Source organism: Oncorhynchus keta, unplaced genomic scaffold (genome assembly GCF_023373465.1).
Source record: "Oncorhynchus keta strain PuntledgeMale-10-30-2019 unplaced genomic scaffold, Oket_V2 Un_scaffold_984_pilon_pilon, whole genome shotgun sequence".
Taxonomy (NCBI): domain Eukaryota; kingdom Metazoa; phylum Chordata; class Actinopteri; order Salmoniformes; family Salmonidae; genus Oncorhynchus; species Oncorhynchus keta.
Window position 1 is genome coordinate 832,862 of NW_026291019.1, and position 19,440 is coordinate 852,301.

General features: G+C 45.8%; 2 protein-coding genes across 5 annotated transcripts in view; one reads left to right on the plus strand and one right to left on the minus strand.

Annotated features, from left to right (window-relative positions):
- Positions 1-5,897, plus strand: part of fam20cl (family with sequence similarity 20 member C, like) — a 31,539-nt gene extending 25,642 nt beyond the window's left edge. Inside the window, exon 10 of the mRNA XM_052517848.1 lies at positions 5,597-5,897. Within this exon, the coding sequence (XP_052373808.1) occupies positions 5,597-5,885 (289 nt within the window). The 3' untranslated portion in view covers positions 5,886-5,897. The remainder of the gene's footprint in view (positions 1-5,596) is intronic.
- A 1,351-nt stretch (positions 5,898-7,248) lies between these two features.
- Positions 7,249-19,217, minus strand: LOC127929691 (B-cell receptor CD22-like). Of its 4 annotated transcripts, XM_052517821.1 has the most exons (10): positions 18,526-19,217; positions 16,445-16,522; positions 13,893-14,150; positions 13,359-13,715; positions 12,967-13,245; positions 11,696-11,959; positions 11,524-11,614; positions 11,365-11,419; positions 10,982-11,261; positions 7,249-7,387 (listed from the first exon to the last, which is right to left on the minus strand). In XM_052517821.1, the coding sequence occupies exons 2-9, from the start codon at positions 16,497-16,499 to the stop codon at positions 11,028-11,030; spliced, it is 1,593 nt and encodes a 530-aa protein (XP_052373781.1). In that variant the 5' UTR covers positions 16,500-16,522; positions 18,526-19,217; the 3' UTR covers positions 7,249-7,387; positions 10,982-11,027. The 4 variants fall into 4 exon arrangements, with proteins under 4 accessions (XP_052373781.1, XP_052373782.1, XP_052373784.1 ...); XM_052517822.1 differs by having other exon boundaries at positions 12,967-13,218; positions 16,445-19,217; XM_052517824.1 differs by lacking the exons at positions 13,359-13,715; positions 13,893-14,150 and having other exon boundaries at positions 12,967-13,218.
- Positions 19,218-19,440: the final 223 nt, after the last annotated feature.

Consider the following 19,440-nt stretch of genomic DNA (forward strand, 5'->3'; position numbering starts at 1 on the left):
TGTTGGTCTTCCTCATCTACAGTGGGAGGTGGCAGAGCCACAGCGGTGTTGGTCTTCCTCATCTACAGTGGGAGGTGGCAGAGCCACAGCGGTGTTGGTCTTCCTCATCTACAGTGGGAGGTGGCAGAGCCACAGCGGTGTTGGTCTTCCTCATCTACAGTGGGAGGTGGCAGAGCCACAGCGGTGGTCTTCCTCATCTACAGTTGGTCTTCCTCATCTACAGTGGGAGGTGGCAGAGCCACAGCGGTGTTGGTCTTCCTCATCTACAGTGGGAGGTGGCAGAGCCACAGCGGTGTTGGCCTTCCTCATCTACAGTGGGAGGTGGCAGAGCCACAGCGGTGTTGGTCTTCCTCATCTACAGTGGGAGGTGGCAGAGCCACAGCGGTGTTGGTCTTCCTCATCTACAGTGGGAGGTGGCAGAGCCACAGCGGTGTTGGTCTTCCTCATCTACAGTGGGAGGTGGCAGAGCCACAGCGGTGTTGGCCTTCCTCATCTACAGTGGGAGGTGGCAGAGCCACAGCGGTGTTGGCCTTCCTCATCTACAGTGGGAGGTGGCAGAGCCACAGCGGTGTTGGTCTTCCTCATCTACAGTGGGAGGTGGCAGAGCCACAGCGGTGTTGGCCTTCCTCATCTACAGTGGGAGGTGGCAGAGCCACAGCGGTGTTGGTCTTCCTCATCTACAGTGGGAGGTGGCAGAGCCACAGCGGTGTTGGCCTTCCTCATCTACAGTGGGAGGTGGCAGAGCCACAGCGGTGTTGGCCTTCCTCATCTACAGTGGGAGGTGGCAGAGCCACAGCGGTGTTGGTCTTCCTCATCTACAGTGGGAGGTGGCAGAGCCACAGCGGTGTTGGTCTTCCTCAGCGGTGTTGGTCTTCCTCTACAGTGGGAGGTCTACAGTGGGAGCGGTGTTGGTCTTCCTCATCTACAGTGTGGCAGAGCCACAGCGGTGTTGGTCTTCCTCATCTACAGTGGGAGGTGGCAGAGCCACAGCGGTGTTGGTCTTCCTCATCTACAGTGGGAGGTGGCAGAGCCACAGCGGTGTTGGTCTTCCTCATCTACAGTGGGAGGTGGCAGAGCCACAGCGGTGTTGGTCTTCCTCATCTACAGTGGGAGGTGGCAGAGCCACAGCGGTGTTGGTCTTCCTCATCTACAGTGGGAGGTGGCAGAGCCACAGCGGTGTTGGTCTCATCCTCAGTCTTCCTCATCTACAGTGGGAGGTGGCAGAGCCACAGCGGTGTTGGCCTTCCTCAGCTACAGTGGGAGGTGGCAGAGCCACAGCGGTGTTGGTCTTCCTCATCTACAGTGGGAGGTGGCAGAGCCACAGCGGTGTTGGTCTTCCTCATCTACAGTGGGAGGTGGCAGAGCCACAGCGGTGTTGGTCTTCCTCATCTACAGTGGGAGGTGGCAGAGCCACAGCGGTGTTGGCCTTCAGCTACTCAGCCTTCCTCATCTACAGTGGGAGGTGGCAGAGCCACAGCGGTGTTGGCCTTCCTCATCTACAGTGGGAGGTGGCAGAGCCACAGCGGTGTTGGTCTTCCTCATCTACAGTGGGAGGTGGCAGAGCCACAGCGGTGTTGGTCTTCCTCATCTACAGTGGGAGGTGGCAGAGCCACAGCGGTGTTGGTCTTCCTCATCTACAGTGGGAGGTGGCAGAGCCACAGCGGTGTTGGTCTTCCTCATCTACAGTGGGAGGTGGCAGGCAGAGCCACAGCGGTGTTGGTCTTCCTCATCTACAGTGGGAGGTGGCAGAGCCACAGCGGTGTTGGTCTTCCTCATCTACAGTGGGAGGTGGCAGAGCCACAGCGGTGTTGGTCTTCCTCATCTACAGTGGGAGGTCCTCCTCATCTACAGTGGGAGGTGGCAGAGCCACAGCGGTGTTGGTCTTCCTCATCTACAGTGGGAGGTGGCAGAGCCACAGCGGTGTTGGCCTTCCTCATCTACAGTGGGAGGTGGCAGAGCCACAGCGGTGTTGGTCTTCCTCATCTACAGTGGGAGGTGGCAGAGCCACAGCGGTGTTGGCCTTCCTCATCTACAGTGGGAGGTGGCAGAGCCACAGCGGTGTTGGCCTTCCTCATCTACAGTGGGAGGTGGCAGAGCCACAGCCTTCCTCATCTACAGTGGGAGGTTGGCCTTCCTCATCTACAGTGGGAGGTGGCAGAGCCACAGCGGTGTTGGCCTTCCTCATCTACAGTGGGAGGTGGCAGAGCCACAGCGGTGTTGGTCTTCCTCATCTACAGTGGGAGGTGGCAGAGCCACAGCGGTGTTGGTCCTTCCTCATCTACAGTGGGAGGTGGCAGAGCCACAGCGGTGTTGGCCTTCCTCATCTACAGTGGGAGGTGGCAGAGCCACAGCGGTGTTGGTCTTCCTCATCTACAGTGGGAGGTGGCAGAGCCACAGCGGTGTTGGTCTTCCTCATCTACAGTGGGAGGTGGCAGAGCCACAGCGGTGTTGGTCTTCCTCATCTACAGTGGGAGGTGGCAGAGCCACAGCGGTGTTGGTCTTCCTCATCTACAGTGGGAGGTGGCAGAGCCACAGCGGTGTTGGTCTTCCTCATCTACAGTGGGAGGTGGCAGAGCCACAGCGGTGTTGGTCTTCCTCATCTACAGTGGGAGGTGGCAGAGCCACAGCGGTGTTGGTCTTCCTCATCTACAGTGGGAGGTGGCAGAGCCACAGCGGTGTTGGTCTTCCTCAGCTACAGTGGGAGGTGGCAGAGCCACAGCGGTGTTGGCCTTCCTCAGCTACAGTGGGAGGTGGCAGAGCCACAGCGGTGTTGGCCTTCCTCATCTACAGTGGGAGGTGGCAGAGCCACAGCGGTGTTGGTCTTCCTCATCTACAGTGGGAGGTGGCAGAGCCACAGCGGTGTTGGTATTCCTCATCTAGAGTGGGAGGTGGCAGAGCCACAGCGGTGTTGGTCTTCCTCATCTACAGTGGGAGGTGGGAGAGCCACACCGGTGTTGGTATTCCTCATCTACAGTGGGAGGTGGCAGAGCCACAGCGGTGTTGGTCTTCCTCATCTACAGTGGGAGGTGGGAGAGCCACACCGGTGTTGGTATTCCTCATCTAGAGTGGGAGGTGGCAGAGCCACAGCGGTGTTGGTCTTCCTCATCTACAGTGGGAGGTGGCAGAGCCACAGCGGTGTTGGTCTTCCTCATCTAGAGTGGGAGGTGGGAGAGCCACACCGGTGTTGGTATTCCTCATCTAGAGTGGGAGGTGGCAGAGCCACAGCGGTGTTGGTCTTCCTCATCTACAGTGGGAGGTGGCAGAGCCACAGCGGTGTTGGCCTTCCTCATCTAGAGTGGGAGGTGGCAGAGCCACAGCGGTGTTGGTCTTCCTCATCTACAGTGGGAGGTGGCAGAGCCACAGCGGTGTTGTCCTTCCTCATCTACAGTGGGAGGTGGCAGAGCCACAGCGGTGTTGGTCTTCCTCATCTACAGTGGGAGGTGGCAGAGCCACAGCGGTGTTGGTCTTCCTCATCTACAGTGGGAGGTGGCAGAGCCACAGCGGTGTTGGTCTTCCTCATCTACAGTGGGAGGTGGCAGAGCCACAGCGGTGTTGGTCTTCCTCATCTACAGTGGGAGGTGGCAGAGCCACAGCGGTGTTGGCCTTCCTCATCTACAGTGGGAGGTGGCAGAGCCACAGCGGTGTTGGTCTTCCTCATCTACAGTGGGAGGTGGCAGAGCCAGGAACACGATGGTGTTCTAACAAAGTAATGTGACCACTCTATGGAAAGATAAGACTCAGGAACACGATGGTGTTCTAACAAAGTAATGTGACCACTCTAAGGAAAGATAAGACTCAGGAACACGATGGTGTTCTAACAAAGTAATGTGACCACTCTAAGGAAAGATAAGACTCAGGAACACGATGGTGTTCTAACAAAGTAATGTGACCACTCTAAGGAAAGATAAGACTCAGGAACACGATGGTGTTCTAACAAAGTAATGTGACCACTCTATGGAAAGATAAGACTCAGGAACACGATGGTGTTCTAACAAAGTAATGTGACCACTCTAAGGAAAGATAAGACTCAGGAACACGATGGTGTTCTAACAAAGTAATGTGACCACTCTAAGGAAAGATAAGACTCAGGAACACGATGGTGTTCTAACAAAGTAATGTGACCACTCTATGGAAAGATAAGACTCAGGAACACGATGGTGTTCTAACAAAGTAATGTGACCACTCTAAGGAAAGATAAGACTCAGGAACACGATGGTGTTCTAACAAAGTAATGTGACCACTCTATGGAAAGATAAGACTCAGGAACACGATGGTGTTCTAACAAAGTAATGTGACCACTCTATGGAAAGATAAGACTCAGGAACCCGATGGTGTTCTAACAAAGTAATGTGACCACTCTATGGAAATATAAGACTCAGGAACATGATGGTGTTTTAACAGAGTAATGTGACCACTCTAAGGAAAGATAAGACTCAGGAACATGATGGTGTTTTAACAAAGTAATGTGACCACTCTAAGGAAAGATAAGACTCAGGAACATGATGGTGTTTTAACAAAGTAATGTGACCACTCTAAGGAAAGATAAGACTCAGGAACATGATGGTGTTCTAACAAAGTAATGTGACCACTCTAAGGAAAGATAAGACTCAGGAACATGATGGTGTTCTAACAAAGTAATGTGACCACTCTATGGAAAGATAAGACTCAGGAACACGATGGTGTTCTAACAAAGTAATGTGACCACTCTAAGGAAAGATAAGACTCAGGAACACGATGGTGTTCTAACAAAGTAATGTGACCACTCTATGGAAAGATAAGACTCAGGAACATGATGGTGTTCTAACAAAGTAATGTGACCACTCTATGGAAAGATAAGACTCAGGAACACGATGGTGTTCTAACAAAGTAATGTGACCACTCTATGGAAAGATAAGACTCAGGAACACGATTGTGTTCTAACAAAGTAATGTGACCACTCTAAGGAAAGATAAGACTCAGGAACACGATGGTGTTCTAACAAAGTAATGTGACCACTCTATGGAAAGATAAGACTCAGGAACATGATGGTGTTCTAACAAAGTAATGTGACCACTCTAAGGAAAGATAAGACTCAGGAACACGATGGTGTTCTAACAAAGTAATGTGACCACTCTATGGAAATATAAGACTCAGGAACATGATGGTGTTTTAACAGAGTAATGTGACCACTCTAAGGAAAGATAAGACTCAGGAACATGATGGTGTTTTAACAGAGTAATGTGACCACTCTATGGAAAGATAAGACTCAGGAACACGATGGTGTTCTAACCAAAGGGGTTAAACATGTGTAAAAAACAATAGAATAATTCTGTATCTTTCTCATAACTCTCAGATAAAGGAGACACTTGAAAACAAACTTCCTTCTGCTGCATTGTTTTTCCGTGTATGAATCTGTTATTCAATGTGTTTCTGTAGGATAGTAATATTTTTTTAAATATATACCAAGAGGTCCTAAAATTCTAAATAAAATAACTAAATGACCATCTTAAAACAATTCAGTATGTTATCTTAGTAGAACCCCCATCACTACCCCAGCATCATCATATATTCCTCTTCTGTCTCATAGCTCTCACTCCATCACTCTCTCTCTCTCTAGGATCCGTCGCTCCACCCTCCTACATCTGCGTCTCCTCTCCCTGCCCCAGTACCGTCTCAGTGATGTCATGAGGGAGTCCCTTTCCCATGATCCTCTATTCTCCGTGGCCCCCCTCCTCTCAGAGCTGCACCTCTCTGCCCTGGACCGTCGCCTAGTGACCGTGCTCCAAACCGTGAGCCGTTGCCAGGAGCGACAACGTAGTCGCCATGGAGAAGGCGATGATGATGTCATCTATGATGATGTCACTGATTATAAGACTTTGGTTAAACACGTGACACCTGCAGGGTAGTGTGGTCACGCCCCCTCGACAACAGCATTTCAACCGTCTGAAGAAATTATGTCATGGCGCATCACCATGGTGATGATGATTTGTGTGTGACATCATTGCATCAGCAAGTCACAAGAGTGACATAATTACATTTAGAGTTCTTGGCCACATTAATTTGGCTCCTAACTGTTAGAGAGGATAGCTGTGTCTGCAGTGTCACAGTAGTTAGGGAATAGGATGCCTTTTCAGACAGACTATGTGTAGGTTTAGTGTGGTGTATGGATGGGATGTTTAAATCACTGTGTACATTTATTATTAGGCCTCATTAAATGTTGTCTTATTTAATACATGGAGCGTACTTAGTGAAATCAAGCTCAGTTTTAGCATATACTTTTATTTAAGAGGATAGTTCAACCCTAAATCAAAGTCATTCTAATTGAGTAATGATATTGCATTTTATAAAAGCGTTTTACAAAGAACAACAAATATATATATATATATTAAATAGCAACATGTGATTGAAGGGCCTGATTCAGACTTGAGATGAGTAGACTCAACATTGTGACTTAAGTCCATGTGAAGTCAAATTATCTCCAGTATGAATAGGGCCTGAATTGAATAACAGTGTGGCTGTACAGTCTTGTACATTAATTGTTAACAGTACTGAAGCTACAGTAATGATTCCCCAATTATTTGTGCCGTCACCCACGGCGACCCAAAAGACTATGGGCAACATTTTCCTCTCGCTAAACCTCACGCAAAGAGTTAAAGTAATACTGCTTAATGACAAGTTTGGTATTGTCTTGTTCCCTTTCAGATATACAAAGCAAAGCTCAGTCTCAAGCCATGAGACATGTAGAAATAGGCCAAGATGCTATATTATACTATATTAAACTCTATATTAGACCCTTTATTATACTTTATTAAACCCTATAGTAGACCCTATATTATACTATATTAAGCCCTATAGTAGACCCTATATTTAGTAATATAAAGTAAACATGTCTAAAATGTGTCTTCTACCGACAATGCAGTTTTTCAAGAATTTTCCTGATGTTTGCAGAGATCATATTTGCGGTAAATGCTGCGGATGTTGACTTAAATCAACTTTAAAATTCAAGTGTAGTATGCTTGTTGACTATGTGCTTTCAATTGAATCCCAAGCAGAGTCATCTTGTGTTCAGCACTTCTTGTTGTGTTCAGGTCTCCTTTCATTCAGGTCAACTTGCTTCCGGGTGTGTTGACAGTGCTATAAACCACAGAGAGGTCCTCCTGTGAGAGAGGTCCTCCTGTGAGAGAGGTCCTCCTGTGAGAGAGGTCCTCCTGTGAGAGAGGTCCTCCTGTGAGAGAGGTCCTCCTGTGAGAGAGGTCCTCCTGTGAGAGAGGTCCTCCTGTGAGAGAGGTCCTCCTGTGAGAGAGGTCCTCCTGTGAGAAAGGTCCTCCTGTGAGAGAGGTCCTCCTGTGAGAGAGGTCCTCCTGTGAGAGAGGTCCTCCTGTGAGAGAGGTCCTCCTGTGAGAGAGGTCTGATGAGAAAGGAGGCAACATGTTGTCATCAAACCTCACTTCTAGGATCTCATTTAAAGTCATTGTTTCAAATTTCAAGTTATATTAGTCGTATGTACAGGATACACGTGGTATACACTGTCCAACTAAATGCTTACTGGCAGGTTCCTTCTCAATAATGCAACAACAGTAAGACGTAATAACAGATAACAATACGAACAGAAAGTAAATGTCTCAGAAAAATAGAACAAAGATTTTAGCATAAGTATAATACAGGAAGGAAAATGAACTAAAGTAAAAAATAAATAAAAAAAACTATAAAAATAACAATAACGAGGCTATACAGGGGTACAGGTTAGTCGAGGTTATTGAGGTAATATGTACATGTACTGTAGGTAGGGGTAAAGTGCAAATGGTCCGGGTAACCATTTGTTTAATTGTTCAACAGTCTTAAGGCTTCCTCTTTAGCGCCTTACGGTCAGATGCCGAGCAGTTGTCAAGATGCACTCAATGGTGCAGCTGTAGAACTTTTTGAGGATCTGGGGACCCATGCTAAATCTTGTTAGTCTCCTGAGGGGGAATAGGCATGGTCGTGCCCTCTTCACAACTGTCTTGGTGTGTTTGGACCATGATAGTTTGTTGGTGAAGTGGACACCAAGGAACTTGAAGCTTTCGACACACTCAACTACAGCTATGTTCATATGAATGGTGGGGGCGTGTTCGGCCGTCCTTTTCCTGTAGTCTACAATCAGCTCCTTTGTCTCGCTCACATTGAGGGAGAGGTTGTTGTCCTGACCTCCTCCCTATAGGCTGTCTCAGTGTTGTCGGTGATCAGGCTTACCACTGTTGTGTCATCTGCAAACTTAAAGATGGTGTTGGAGTCATGCTTGGCCATGCATTCGTGGGTTAACAGGGAGTACACGAGAGGACTAAGCACGCACCCTTGAGGGGTCCAGTGTTGAGGATCAGTGGCAGATGTGTTGTTGCCTACCCTTACCTCCTGGGGGCAGCCCGTTAGGAAGTCCAGGATCCAGTTGCAGAGGAAGGTGTTTTGTCCCAGGGTCTTTAGCTTAGTGATGAGCTTTGTGGACACTATGGTGTTGAACTCTGAGCTGTATTCCCACATAGGAGTGCCTTTTGTCCAGGTGGGAAAGGGCAGTGTGGAGTGCAATTGAGATTGTGTCATCTGTGGATCTGTTGGAGGGGGGTATGCAAATCGGAGTGGGTCTAGGGTTTTCGGGATGATGGTGTTGGTGTGAGCCATGACCAGCCTTTAAAAGCACTTCATGGCTACAAAGGTGAGTGCTACATACAGGTTACCTTGGCGTTCTTGGGCACAGGGACTATGGTGGTCTGCTTGAAACATGTAGGTACTACAGAGAGGTTGAAAAGTCATTGAAGACACTTGCCAGTTGGTCCGCTCATGCTGTGAGTACACATCCTGGTACTCCGTCTGGCCCCGCGGTCTTGTGAATGTTGACCTGTTTAAAGGTCTTGCTCACATCTGCTACAGAGAGCGTGATCACACAGTTGTCCAGAACAGCTGGTGCTCTCATGCAAGCTTCAGTTTTGCTTGCCTCGAAACGAGGATAAAAGGGATTTAGCCTGCCTGGGCAGTTCGTGCCTGTGTTTCCCTTTGTAGTCTAATAGTTTGCAAGCCCTTCCACATCCAATGATCGTCAGAGCCGCTTTGCCTGTTTGATGGTTCAGCTCTAGCCTTTAGCTCAGTGCGGATGTTGCCTGTAATGCATGGATTCTGGTTGGGATATGTACATACAGTCACTGTGGGGATGATGTCATCGATGCACTTATTGATGAAGCCAGTGGCTGAGGTGGTATACTCCTCAATGCCATCGGATGAATCTGGGAACATATTCCAGTCTGTGCTATTAAAACAGTCCTGTAGCTTAGCATCCATGTTATCTGACCACCTCCGTATTGAGCGACTCACTGGTACTTGCTGCTTTTGTTTTTGCTTGAAAGCAAATCATCATCAAATAAAATGTATTTATAAAGCCCTTCTTACATCAGCTGATGTCACAAAATGCTGTACAGTAACCCAGCCTAAAACCCCAAACAGCAAGCAATGCAGGTGTAGATGCACGGGGCTAGGAAAATCTCTCTGGAAAGGTCAGAACCTAGAAAGAAACCTAGAGAGGAACCAGGCTATGAGGGGTGGCCAGTCCTCTTCTGGCTGTGCTGGGTGGAGATTATAACAGAACATGGCCAAGATGTTCAAATGTTCATAGATGACCAGCAGGTTCAAATAACAATTATCACAGTGCAGAAACGAGGAGGATAGAATTAGGCTCAGATCTGCCAAATGGAGGGCGAGAGAGAGCTTTGTACGCATCTCTGTGTGGAGTAAAGGTGGTCAACAGTTTTTTTCTTTCTTCTGGTTGCACATGTGACATGCTGGTAGAAATGAGGTAAAACTGATTTAAGTATTGCTGCATTAAAGTCCCTGGCCACTAGGCGCGCCTCTTCTGGATGAGGATGTTCTTTTTTGCTCATGGCCTTATACAGCTCGCTGAGTGTGGTATTAGTGCCAGTAAATAGACAGCTATGAAAAATATAGACAAAGATTCTTGGTAAATAGGGGGGTCTACAGCTTATCATAAGGTACTCTACCTCTGGTGAGCAAAATCTTGAGACTTCATTAATATTAGACATCCCGCACCAGCTGTTATTGACACATAGACACAGACCACCACCCCTCGCCTTACCGGAGGTAGCAGTTTCGTCTTGCCGATGCATGGAAAACTGTGCACGGAAAACTGCCAACTGTGTATTATCTATGTCGTTGTTCAGCCACGACTCAGTGAAACATAAGATATTACCGTTTTTAATATTCTGTTGGTAGGATAGTCTGAAATGGAGCTCATCCAGTTTATTCTCCAGTGATTGCACGTTGGCCAATACGACGGATAGTAGAGGCGGGTTACCCACTCGCCGACAAATTCTCACAAGGCACCTGGATCTGTGGCCCCTGTCTCTGTCTCCTCTTCATGCGAATGACGGGATTTGGTCCTGGTCCGGCAGCAGCAGTATATCCTTTGCGTCAGACTCATTAACGAAAAAAACTTTTTCCAATTCGAGGTGAGTAATTGCTGTTCAGAAATCCAGAAGCTCTTTTCGGTCATAAGAGACGGTGGCAGAAACATTATGTACAAAATAAGTTACAAACAGTGTGAAAAAACCCCACACAAAATAGCACAATCGGTTAGGAGCCTGTAAAATGGCAGCCATCCCCTCTGGCGCCATTATTCTCAGTGTGCAAAGAAACAGTGTGACAGTGGTCAATCCATTTCAAGTGTTAAGCACTCTGATGGCTTGTAGATAGAAACTGTCTCTGAGCCTGTTGATATCTGACCTCATGCTCTGACACCGTCAGCCCGACGGTAAGGGTGTGAACAGCTCGTGGCTGGGGTGTGTGGGGTCCTTGATGATGCTGGGGGCCTTCCTCAGGCACCGTATAGTCTGTATAGATGCTAATATATTTCAAATAAACAACTTTTAAATCATTGTATATCTTAATACATTTAAACCATGCAGCTTCTGGTCTGCATAACATACAAGTGTTATATGCATTCCTAACTGTCAAGTACAAGTACCATTTAATGATGAGATTTTCTGATTTGATGTAATGGCTGGACTGGCTCACTGGGTGGCAGCACTGGCGCGGTTGAATTTCACAACATCGTACAGGACATCCTCTTTCTGGGGTCGAGGCAGTTGGATGGTCGAGTACAGAGGCACTTCATGGATACTGGAGCCAGAGAAGTAGATGCTGGTGTAGTGAACATCATCCTGGCTGTCTGTGTCTGCTCTCTGTGCTGCAGTAGGGGTCATGGCCATGCCTGAGACGTTGACATGAACAAGGCTTGAGTTTACCTGATGGGGAAACAAAATTCCATTTGTTCCATTGTGCTAGAGAAGCCTAATCTTGCGCAGTATCTGAAAGAAAACAAAACAATATCATGTGATCTTAACTCACCTGTCCATTGCCTGCTGTGTCCCTCTTGACAGAGGTGGATGTGGAGGCCTTCTTCCTGTTTCGCACATGAACGTGGGAGTAATTGACAGAATGAATGAATAAACAACAATTAAGCTGGTAACATATCAGAATGATAAAGTGAAATGACAAGATGCTCACCTGAACCACATGAGTCCAGAGAGACAGAGGATGAGAACCAGAACAAGCACTGTGATTCCTACAGCTGCATTCTTCACAGATGTTTCTTTCCCTAAACCAACATGGACAACATGAATACACGTGTACCATATAGCGTAGCCTGAAATATTTCAATGATTAAACCATATTTTACCTGCTATAATTATCAATTGAGATGTAGACTTCTGGGCACCAACTTCATTCACAGCTTCACAGTAGTATTCTCCTCTGTCCTCAGAGATGATGTTAGTGATGCTGTAACTCTGTCCTGATGCTTTTGGTGAGGTTACATTCTTCTTGTACCAGGTGTATTTGTCCACAGGTGGGTTGGCATCACTGCTGCAGGTCAGAGTCACTGAACTGCCCTCCACTATTCCACCAGAGGGACTGACTGACACTGAAGTGTTTTTGGGGGCATCTGGTGTTGACGAAGACAGAGGGGTAAGTGTACACAGTCAACATCATGCTGCCACTTCAACAATAGGTTCTGACGTAACCACACCAAGACAGTCTTAAAGAGGGCACGACAACACTTTTTCCCCCTCGGGAGACTGAAAAGATTTGGCATGGGTCCCCAGATACTCAAAAAGTTCTACAGCTGCACCATCGAGAGCATCCTGACCGGTGGCATCACCGCCTGGTCTGGCAACTGCTCGGCATCCAACCCTAAGGCGCTACAGAGGGTGGTGTGTACGGCCTAATACATCACTGGGGACAAGCTTCCTGCCATCCAGAACCTATATACTAGGCGGTGTCAGAGGAAGGCCCCAAAAATTGGCAAAGACCCCAGTCACCCAAGTCATAGACTGTTTTCTCAGATAGCGCACGGCAAGCGGTACCGGAGAGCCAAGTCTAGGTCCAGAAGGCTCCTTAACAGCTTCTTCCCCCAAGCCATAAGACTGCTGAACAATTAATCAAATGGCCACCTGGACTATTTACAGCTACTAGCTGTTTATTACCTATACATAGTCACTTTATCCCTACCTACACGTACAATTTACCTTGACTAACCTGTACCCCCGCACATTGACTCGGTACCGGTACCGCCTTTATTGAGCCTCGTTAGTGTTATGTCATTTTATGCGTTACCTTTTATTTTTGACTTTGTTAATTTAGTAAATATTTTCTTAACTCTATTTCTTGAACGGCATTGTTGGGTAAGGTCTACCTACACCTGTTGTATTTGGTGCATGTGACAAATTCAATTTGATTAGATTCGATGAGACTAGATCTCTGGTCCTCTTTCTTGCAAACACGTGACATTGATCTAAAGCTATTAACCATCTGCAGCACCAAAAAGCGAGCAAATTCATTGTGCGGTTTGGGGGTATTTCAAGTTCAGGAGTTTAAAAGAACTCAACTCAATACAAGAGCACACACAGTACAAGTGAAGTTTAAAACTGTCATTTATTTACAAATACTTACAAATGACAGTGAGAGTCTCATCAGCAGAGTGAAGATTCCCATATCCTTTTGCAATACAGGAGTAGCTGCCTGCATCCTCTCTGCTGACTGGGTCTAGAAACAGGTAGTTATCTTGGGTGTTCACGAGTTGTCCGTTCTTGTACCAGATGTAGGTGGGGTTTGGGTTGTCAGTCAGAGTACAGGTGGTTCTACAGGTCAGTATCACCGCCTTTCCTTCTGTCACCATGGCAGAAGACGCCTTCACCTGCAGGCCTGGGATTAAAATACCGTAGTAGGTTCCTTCACAACAATTATAATCATATAAATCAGAACATTCATATTATACAGACTGTCATTTCGACTAAGGTCAAAATACTTGAATGTAACTGATTAGGCATCACATAATGGTGTACCTGTGACAGACAGCCTGACACGCTCCTCTCTTTGAAGGGAATTATACCAATCGAGTTGCGTCCGAGTCTTGAATGTGAACCAGTACTCAGCTGAGTCACTCTCTCTCAGGTCTGTGATTCTCAGGGTGCAGTCTTTCTCTTTAGTTCCAAGGTACTCAGCACGACCTGCATACTCTGGCACCGAGCTCAGGATTTTAGGCGCTTCATTATATTTATCTTGAAGATACCAGTTTGGTTCTGAGACTACATGATTACTTGGATGTTGATATGTGCAGGGCAGTTCCACTGTTGACTCCTTCAAGGCACAGATACTCTGATGGGTGTAAGTCACGTTGAAACAGTTCTTTCCCAGAACACCTAAAATACCAAAGTAACCCATTGGTTTCATCAATTAGTGAATTATCTTTAAATCAGTTCATTCAGGACTGAACAATAACACTTCAGTGATAGTAAGAATCGTGGTAAGATGCAAATGTAAAAAATATTAATAATACTAATAATCTTTTGCAAAAAATACTGTAGTTACAGACTCACACACTGCAGGAGAGTGCAGATCCTCGTGGCCTTTTACTGCACAGGAGTAACTGTGTGTAAAATAACTGATAACAGAGTATTGTTGAATGGTGGGTTCATCTAGACGTTGTTCATTCCTGTACCAGATGTAGGTGGGGTTGGGGTTGTCACTCAGAGGACAGGTGGTTCTACAGGTCAGTGTTACCCTCTGTCCCCACACTGCGTTGCTGGGAGACACCATAACTTGGCTTTTTTGTCCACACTTTGTTGCCGTAGTTGCTGATTTGAGTGTCATAAGAATCCATAGAGAAGTGTCACTCAGTGAGGGGTGAAAGACTCGTCCTTAATTGTTTCATGACATTTTTGAATTGTGTATGTAGGTCTATGGTAAAGCTAGCTTGCCTTGGTTAGTCTAGCGTACTGTAGGTAGATATATACAGGGCCTTCAGAAACTATTCATACCCCTTGACTTATTCCACTTTGTTGTTTTACAGCCTACATTATAAATGGATTAACTAGATTTGTTTCTCGCCCATCTACACACAATACCCCATAATGAAAGTGAAAACACGTTTTTAGAAATATTTGCAAATGTATTGAAAATGAAATACAGAAATATCTAATTTACATAAGTATTCACACCCCTGAGTCAATACTTTGTTGCAGAACCTTTGCCAGTGATTACAGCTGTGAGTCTTTCTGGGTAAGTCTAAGAGCTTAGCACACCTGGATTGTACAATTTGACCATTATATATATTTTTTAAATCTTCAAGCTCTGCCAAATAGTTTGTTCATTATTGCTAGACAACAAGTCTCTCTCAGATCAGCCCTGGGAGGTTGAGTAACAAACAGAGCTGTGTCCCTGTTGCCCAACACATTTAACCTCACCACAGTACTTCATAGTAGTGGCACCATTCCTAATAGTATAGGGTGAAACGTTAAAAAATAACCGACTGTAAGCAGCCCCTCAGATTGTTTAATATAATTTTTATTTTACCTTTATTTAACCAGGTAGGTCAGTTGAGAACAAGTTCTAATTTACAACTGCGACCTGGCCAAGACAAAGCCGTGCGACAAAAACAACAGCAGTGTGATGTCCATCACTCCGGTGGGTAACGAGCTAACACCACTCTGGCTGGTAACTTTAGTGGTAGCTACCTCCATCGATTGAATTTACGTTAAAACCAAAGGCGAAAATGACAGTCATTCTGGGGTATGGAACAATCCTCGTCCAGATATAGTACGTCCTCTTATTCCAATTTATGTTACCTTCTGAATTCGCCTCTTCTCTACTCGTTATCGTTCTTCTCCTTCTGCAACACACCCGCCTACGCACTCACTCGCGCCACCTCTCCCCAGGTCCTTTTAGCCGGTCGCGACGTCACCGGGCTCATAGTGGTCTTGGAAAGTCCCTGAAGAAAGCAGCAGTGCGGCTGGGCAGGGTTGTGTGTGTTTCGGGGGACGCATGGTTCTCGACCTTCGCCTCTCCGGAGTCCGTATGGAAGTTGTAGCAATGGGACAAGACTGTAACTACCAATTGCGGAGAAAAAGTGGTAAAAGTAAAACAATATATATATATATATATATAAGTCCCTGAACAGAACAGCAAAAGCCATATCCCTAGACTCCACCACAAGTGGAATTCAGTGATGTGTTTGCCCCAAACATAACACTTTGTATTCAGAACAAAGTACATTTCTTTGTCACATTTGTTTCGCAGTTTTACTTTAGTGCCTTATTGCAAACAAGATGCACATTTTGGAATATTTTTTATTCCTTTCAGGCTTCCTTCTTGTCACTCTGTCATTTAGGTTAGTATTGTAGATGAACTACAATGTTGTTGATCCATCCTCGGTTTTCAATCACAATCACAACCATTATACTCACCATTAGCTCATGTTGAAATCCCTGAGCGGTTTCCTTCCTCGCAATTGAGTTAGGAAGGACGCCTATATCGTTATAGTGACTGGGTGTATTGATACACCATCCAAAGTATAATTAATAACTTCACCACACTCAAAGGGATATTCCATTTATTTGTATTTTTTTCCACCTACCAATAGGTGCCCTTCTTTGCGAGGCATTGGAAAGCCTCCCTGGTCTTTGTAGTTGAATCTGTGTTTGAAATTCAGTGTGTTTGAAATTCCGTGTTCGACTGAGGGACCTTACAGATAATTAATTGTATGTGTGGGGTAAAGAGATGAGGTAGTCATTCTAAAAATCATGTTAAACACTATTATTGCACACAGAGTGAGTCCATGCAACTTAAGCACATTTTTACTCCTGAACATATTTATGCTTTTTCCATAACAAATGGGTTGAATACTTATTGACACAAGACATTTCAGCTTTTCATTTTTTATTCATTTGTAAAAATTTCTTAAAACATAATTCCACTTTGAAATTATGGGATATTGTATGTAGGACACAAAATCTCAATCTCAATGAATCTTAAATTCAGGCTGTGATAACAAAATGTGAAAAAAAGTCAAGGGGTGTGAATACTTTCTGAAGGCACTATATGTAGATTGAACAATACAGAGAAAGAGGGTAAGAAATGAATGAGTCCATACCTGCCACAGACCAGAGAAAGACCACCAACACACTTCCTGCTGTTCTCAAGGACATTGTTGCATCTCCCACCCTGCAGTCTTAGACACATAAAGGTAGACAACTAAAACACTTGATAACTGGTGAAATAACTACACCTGATACTTAGCACACAGTGTTAAGGGTGTGTAAGGGAGGCGAAGTCAGGTGCAGGAGAGTAGCGTGTAGTAACAGGCACACTTTTATTCCGATCCAAAACGACAGCACAGAATACAATAAACGTTTCCAAAACACGGAACATGGACAAAAAATCAGGCGCGTAGTAAATACCCACATAACATACAACAATTTCACACAAAGACAATGAGGGGAACAGAGGACTAAATACATGCAATGTGATTAGGGAACAAGACAAAACAAATGGAGATAAGAAAAATGGAGCGGTGCTGGCTAGAAAGCCGGTGACGCCGAACAAGGAGAGGAGCCGACGTGACACACAGCATGATTATTAATGTATTGGTCTGAATCTGTTTTATTCTCGGAACGTGTAGAATACACTTCAAGAGGTCTTTAAAACCTCGTAAGGATCGGACCCTTTTTCCCCAATTTTCGCCTAAAACGACACACCAAATCTATTTGCCTGTAGCTCAGGACCTGAAGCAAGATTCTGGATATTCTTGATACCATGTGGAAATGTGAATCTGGTAAAATGGTAAAGATCTGGTAAAAGACAATACAAAGACAATAGCATGCATTTCTGGGGGGGGGGGGGGGGGCAGACTTGTATCCAGTTTGCCCAAATGTGCCCAATTGGTTTATTCATACATTCTCAAGTTCATAACTGTGCACTCTCCTCACACAATAGCATGGTATTATTTCACTGTAATAGTTACTGTAAACTGGACAGTGCAGTTAGATTAAGAAGAATTTAAGTCTCATGCAATATAGTCCTGCATTGAACGGGCTACTGTAGGCTATGTCATAGAAATGAAAAGCTATTTCCATGTGAAAATGTTATAGGATTTGCTCCATTGGTTTTGTTGGTAGGCCTACTTTATGCTCCAATAACCACAATAGCCGGCTAGTAGGCTATATGTGGTGTTCAATGCAGGCCTACATTACATGAGACGTTTAAATGTGTTTTTACCTCATGAAAGGCTTGACATGAATTCATTCATATTTGACTTGGTCTGTAACTGTAAGGGTAAAGCCTCAGTGTTCACTGTAAATGTGTGCTGGAAGTTGCACACAATTATCACAATGTTCAAGTTTCCACTCACAAGACCTCAAATTTGCTCAGTGCCCCAAAACATTAGAGGGAACATGGGTCAGGACACAAGTAGCTGATACAGAACTATACTTCCTTTTTAATAAGACCGTCTACACAGAGTATACAAAACATTAGAGGGAACATGGGTCAGGACACAAGTCGCTGATACAGAACTATACTTCCTTTTTAAGACCGTCTACACAGAGTATACAAAACATTAGAGGGAACATGGGTCAGGACACAAGTAGCTGATACAGAACTATACTTCCTTTTTAAGACTGTCTACACAGAGTATACAAAACATTAGGAACACCTGCTCAGGTGACCAGGGGAAGCTATGATCCCTTATTGATGTCACTTGTTAAATCCAGTTTAATCTGTGTAGATGAAGGGGAGGAGACAGGTTAAAGAAGAATGTTTAAGCCTTGAGACAATTGAGATATGGACTGTGTACATGTGCCATTCAGAGGGGCTGAATGGGCAAGACAAAATATTCATTAAGTGCCTTTGAACGGGGTATGGTAGTAGGTGCCAGGCGCACTGGTTTGTGTCAACAACGGCAACGCTGCTGGGCTTTTCACTCTCAACAGTTTATCTTGTGTAGCAATAATAGTCCACCACCCAAAGGACATCCAGCCAACTGTGGGAAGTATTGGAGTCAACATGGCCCAGCATCCCTGTGGAACGCTTTCGGCACCTTGTAGAGTCCATGTCCCAATGAATTGAGGCTGTTCTGAGCGTAAATGGGGGGGTGCAAATCAATATTAGGAAGGTGTTCATTCTGCAGAACAAACCACCAAGAACAAGTAGAATGGTAATGTAAAAGGTACTTACAGAGTGAAGAGAGGAGTTTGGTAGGAGACCTTATACTGGCTGTGTGAAACAGAAGAGTGTGAGTTCTGTGGTTGACACCAACTAGATGTACTGAGGGTCTAAGATGTTGATGCACAGCTGGCTTCCTGTACCCATGATGCCTTTTCCTGACAACCAACACGCCACTGAAGTGCTTATAAACAACATGTGAACATAATTGGACCGTACCAATAGGCCTGTGGTTTCTCTGCACTTCTGTAGGTCTCACCAGCTACACTAAAACATGTTTCCAGTGGACTGTACTACAGCGCTCTCTACTGGCATCTCAACAACACAACAGCCATCAATGTTTCTCAAAAACAGTCTATTTTGCAACAGACAGGCACTTCCTGGTTTCTGTGGTGGATGCCTGTGTAGTGAACATCATCCTGCTCGCCTGTGTAGTGAACATCATCCTGCTCGCCTGTGTAGTGAACATCATCCTGCTCGCCTGTGTAGTGAACATCATCCTGCTCGCCTGTGTAGTGAACATCATCCTGCTCGCCTGTGTAGTGAACATCATCCTGCTCGCCTGTGTAGTGAACATCATCCTGCTCGCCTGTGTAGTGAACATCATCCTGCTCGCCTGTGTAGTGAACATCATCCTGCTCGCCTGTGTAGTGAACATCATCCTGCTCGCCTGTGTAGTGAACATCATCCTGCTCGCCTGTGTAGTGAACATCCTGCTCGCCTGCTGTGTAGTGAACATCATCCTGCTCGCCTGTGTAGTGAACATCATCCTGCTCGCCTGTGTAGTGAACATCATCCTGCTCGCCTGTGTAGTGAACATCATCCTGCTCGCCTGTGTAGTGAACATCATCCTGAACATCATCCTCGCCTGTGTAGTGAACATCATCCTGCTCGCCTGTGTAGTCATCCTGCTCGCCTGTGTAGTGA

Excerpts from the sequence above, each read along its gene's own strand:
- LOC127929691 (XM_052517821.1), bottom strand. The coding sequence starts at position 16,499 with ATGTCCTTGAGAACAGCAGGAAGTGTGTTGGTGGTCTTTCTCTGGTCT. Across the intron at positions 11,960-12,966 it reads TGAGACTCTCACTGTCATTT|ATGCCCCCAAAAACACTTCA; the intron begins GTAAGTATTTGT and ends CGTCAACACCAG. Across the intron at positions 11,420-11,523 it reads TCTGGACTCATGTGGTTCAG|GAAGAAGGCCTCCACATCCA; the intron begins GTGAGCATCTTG and ends TGTGCGAAACAG.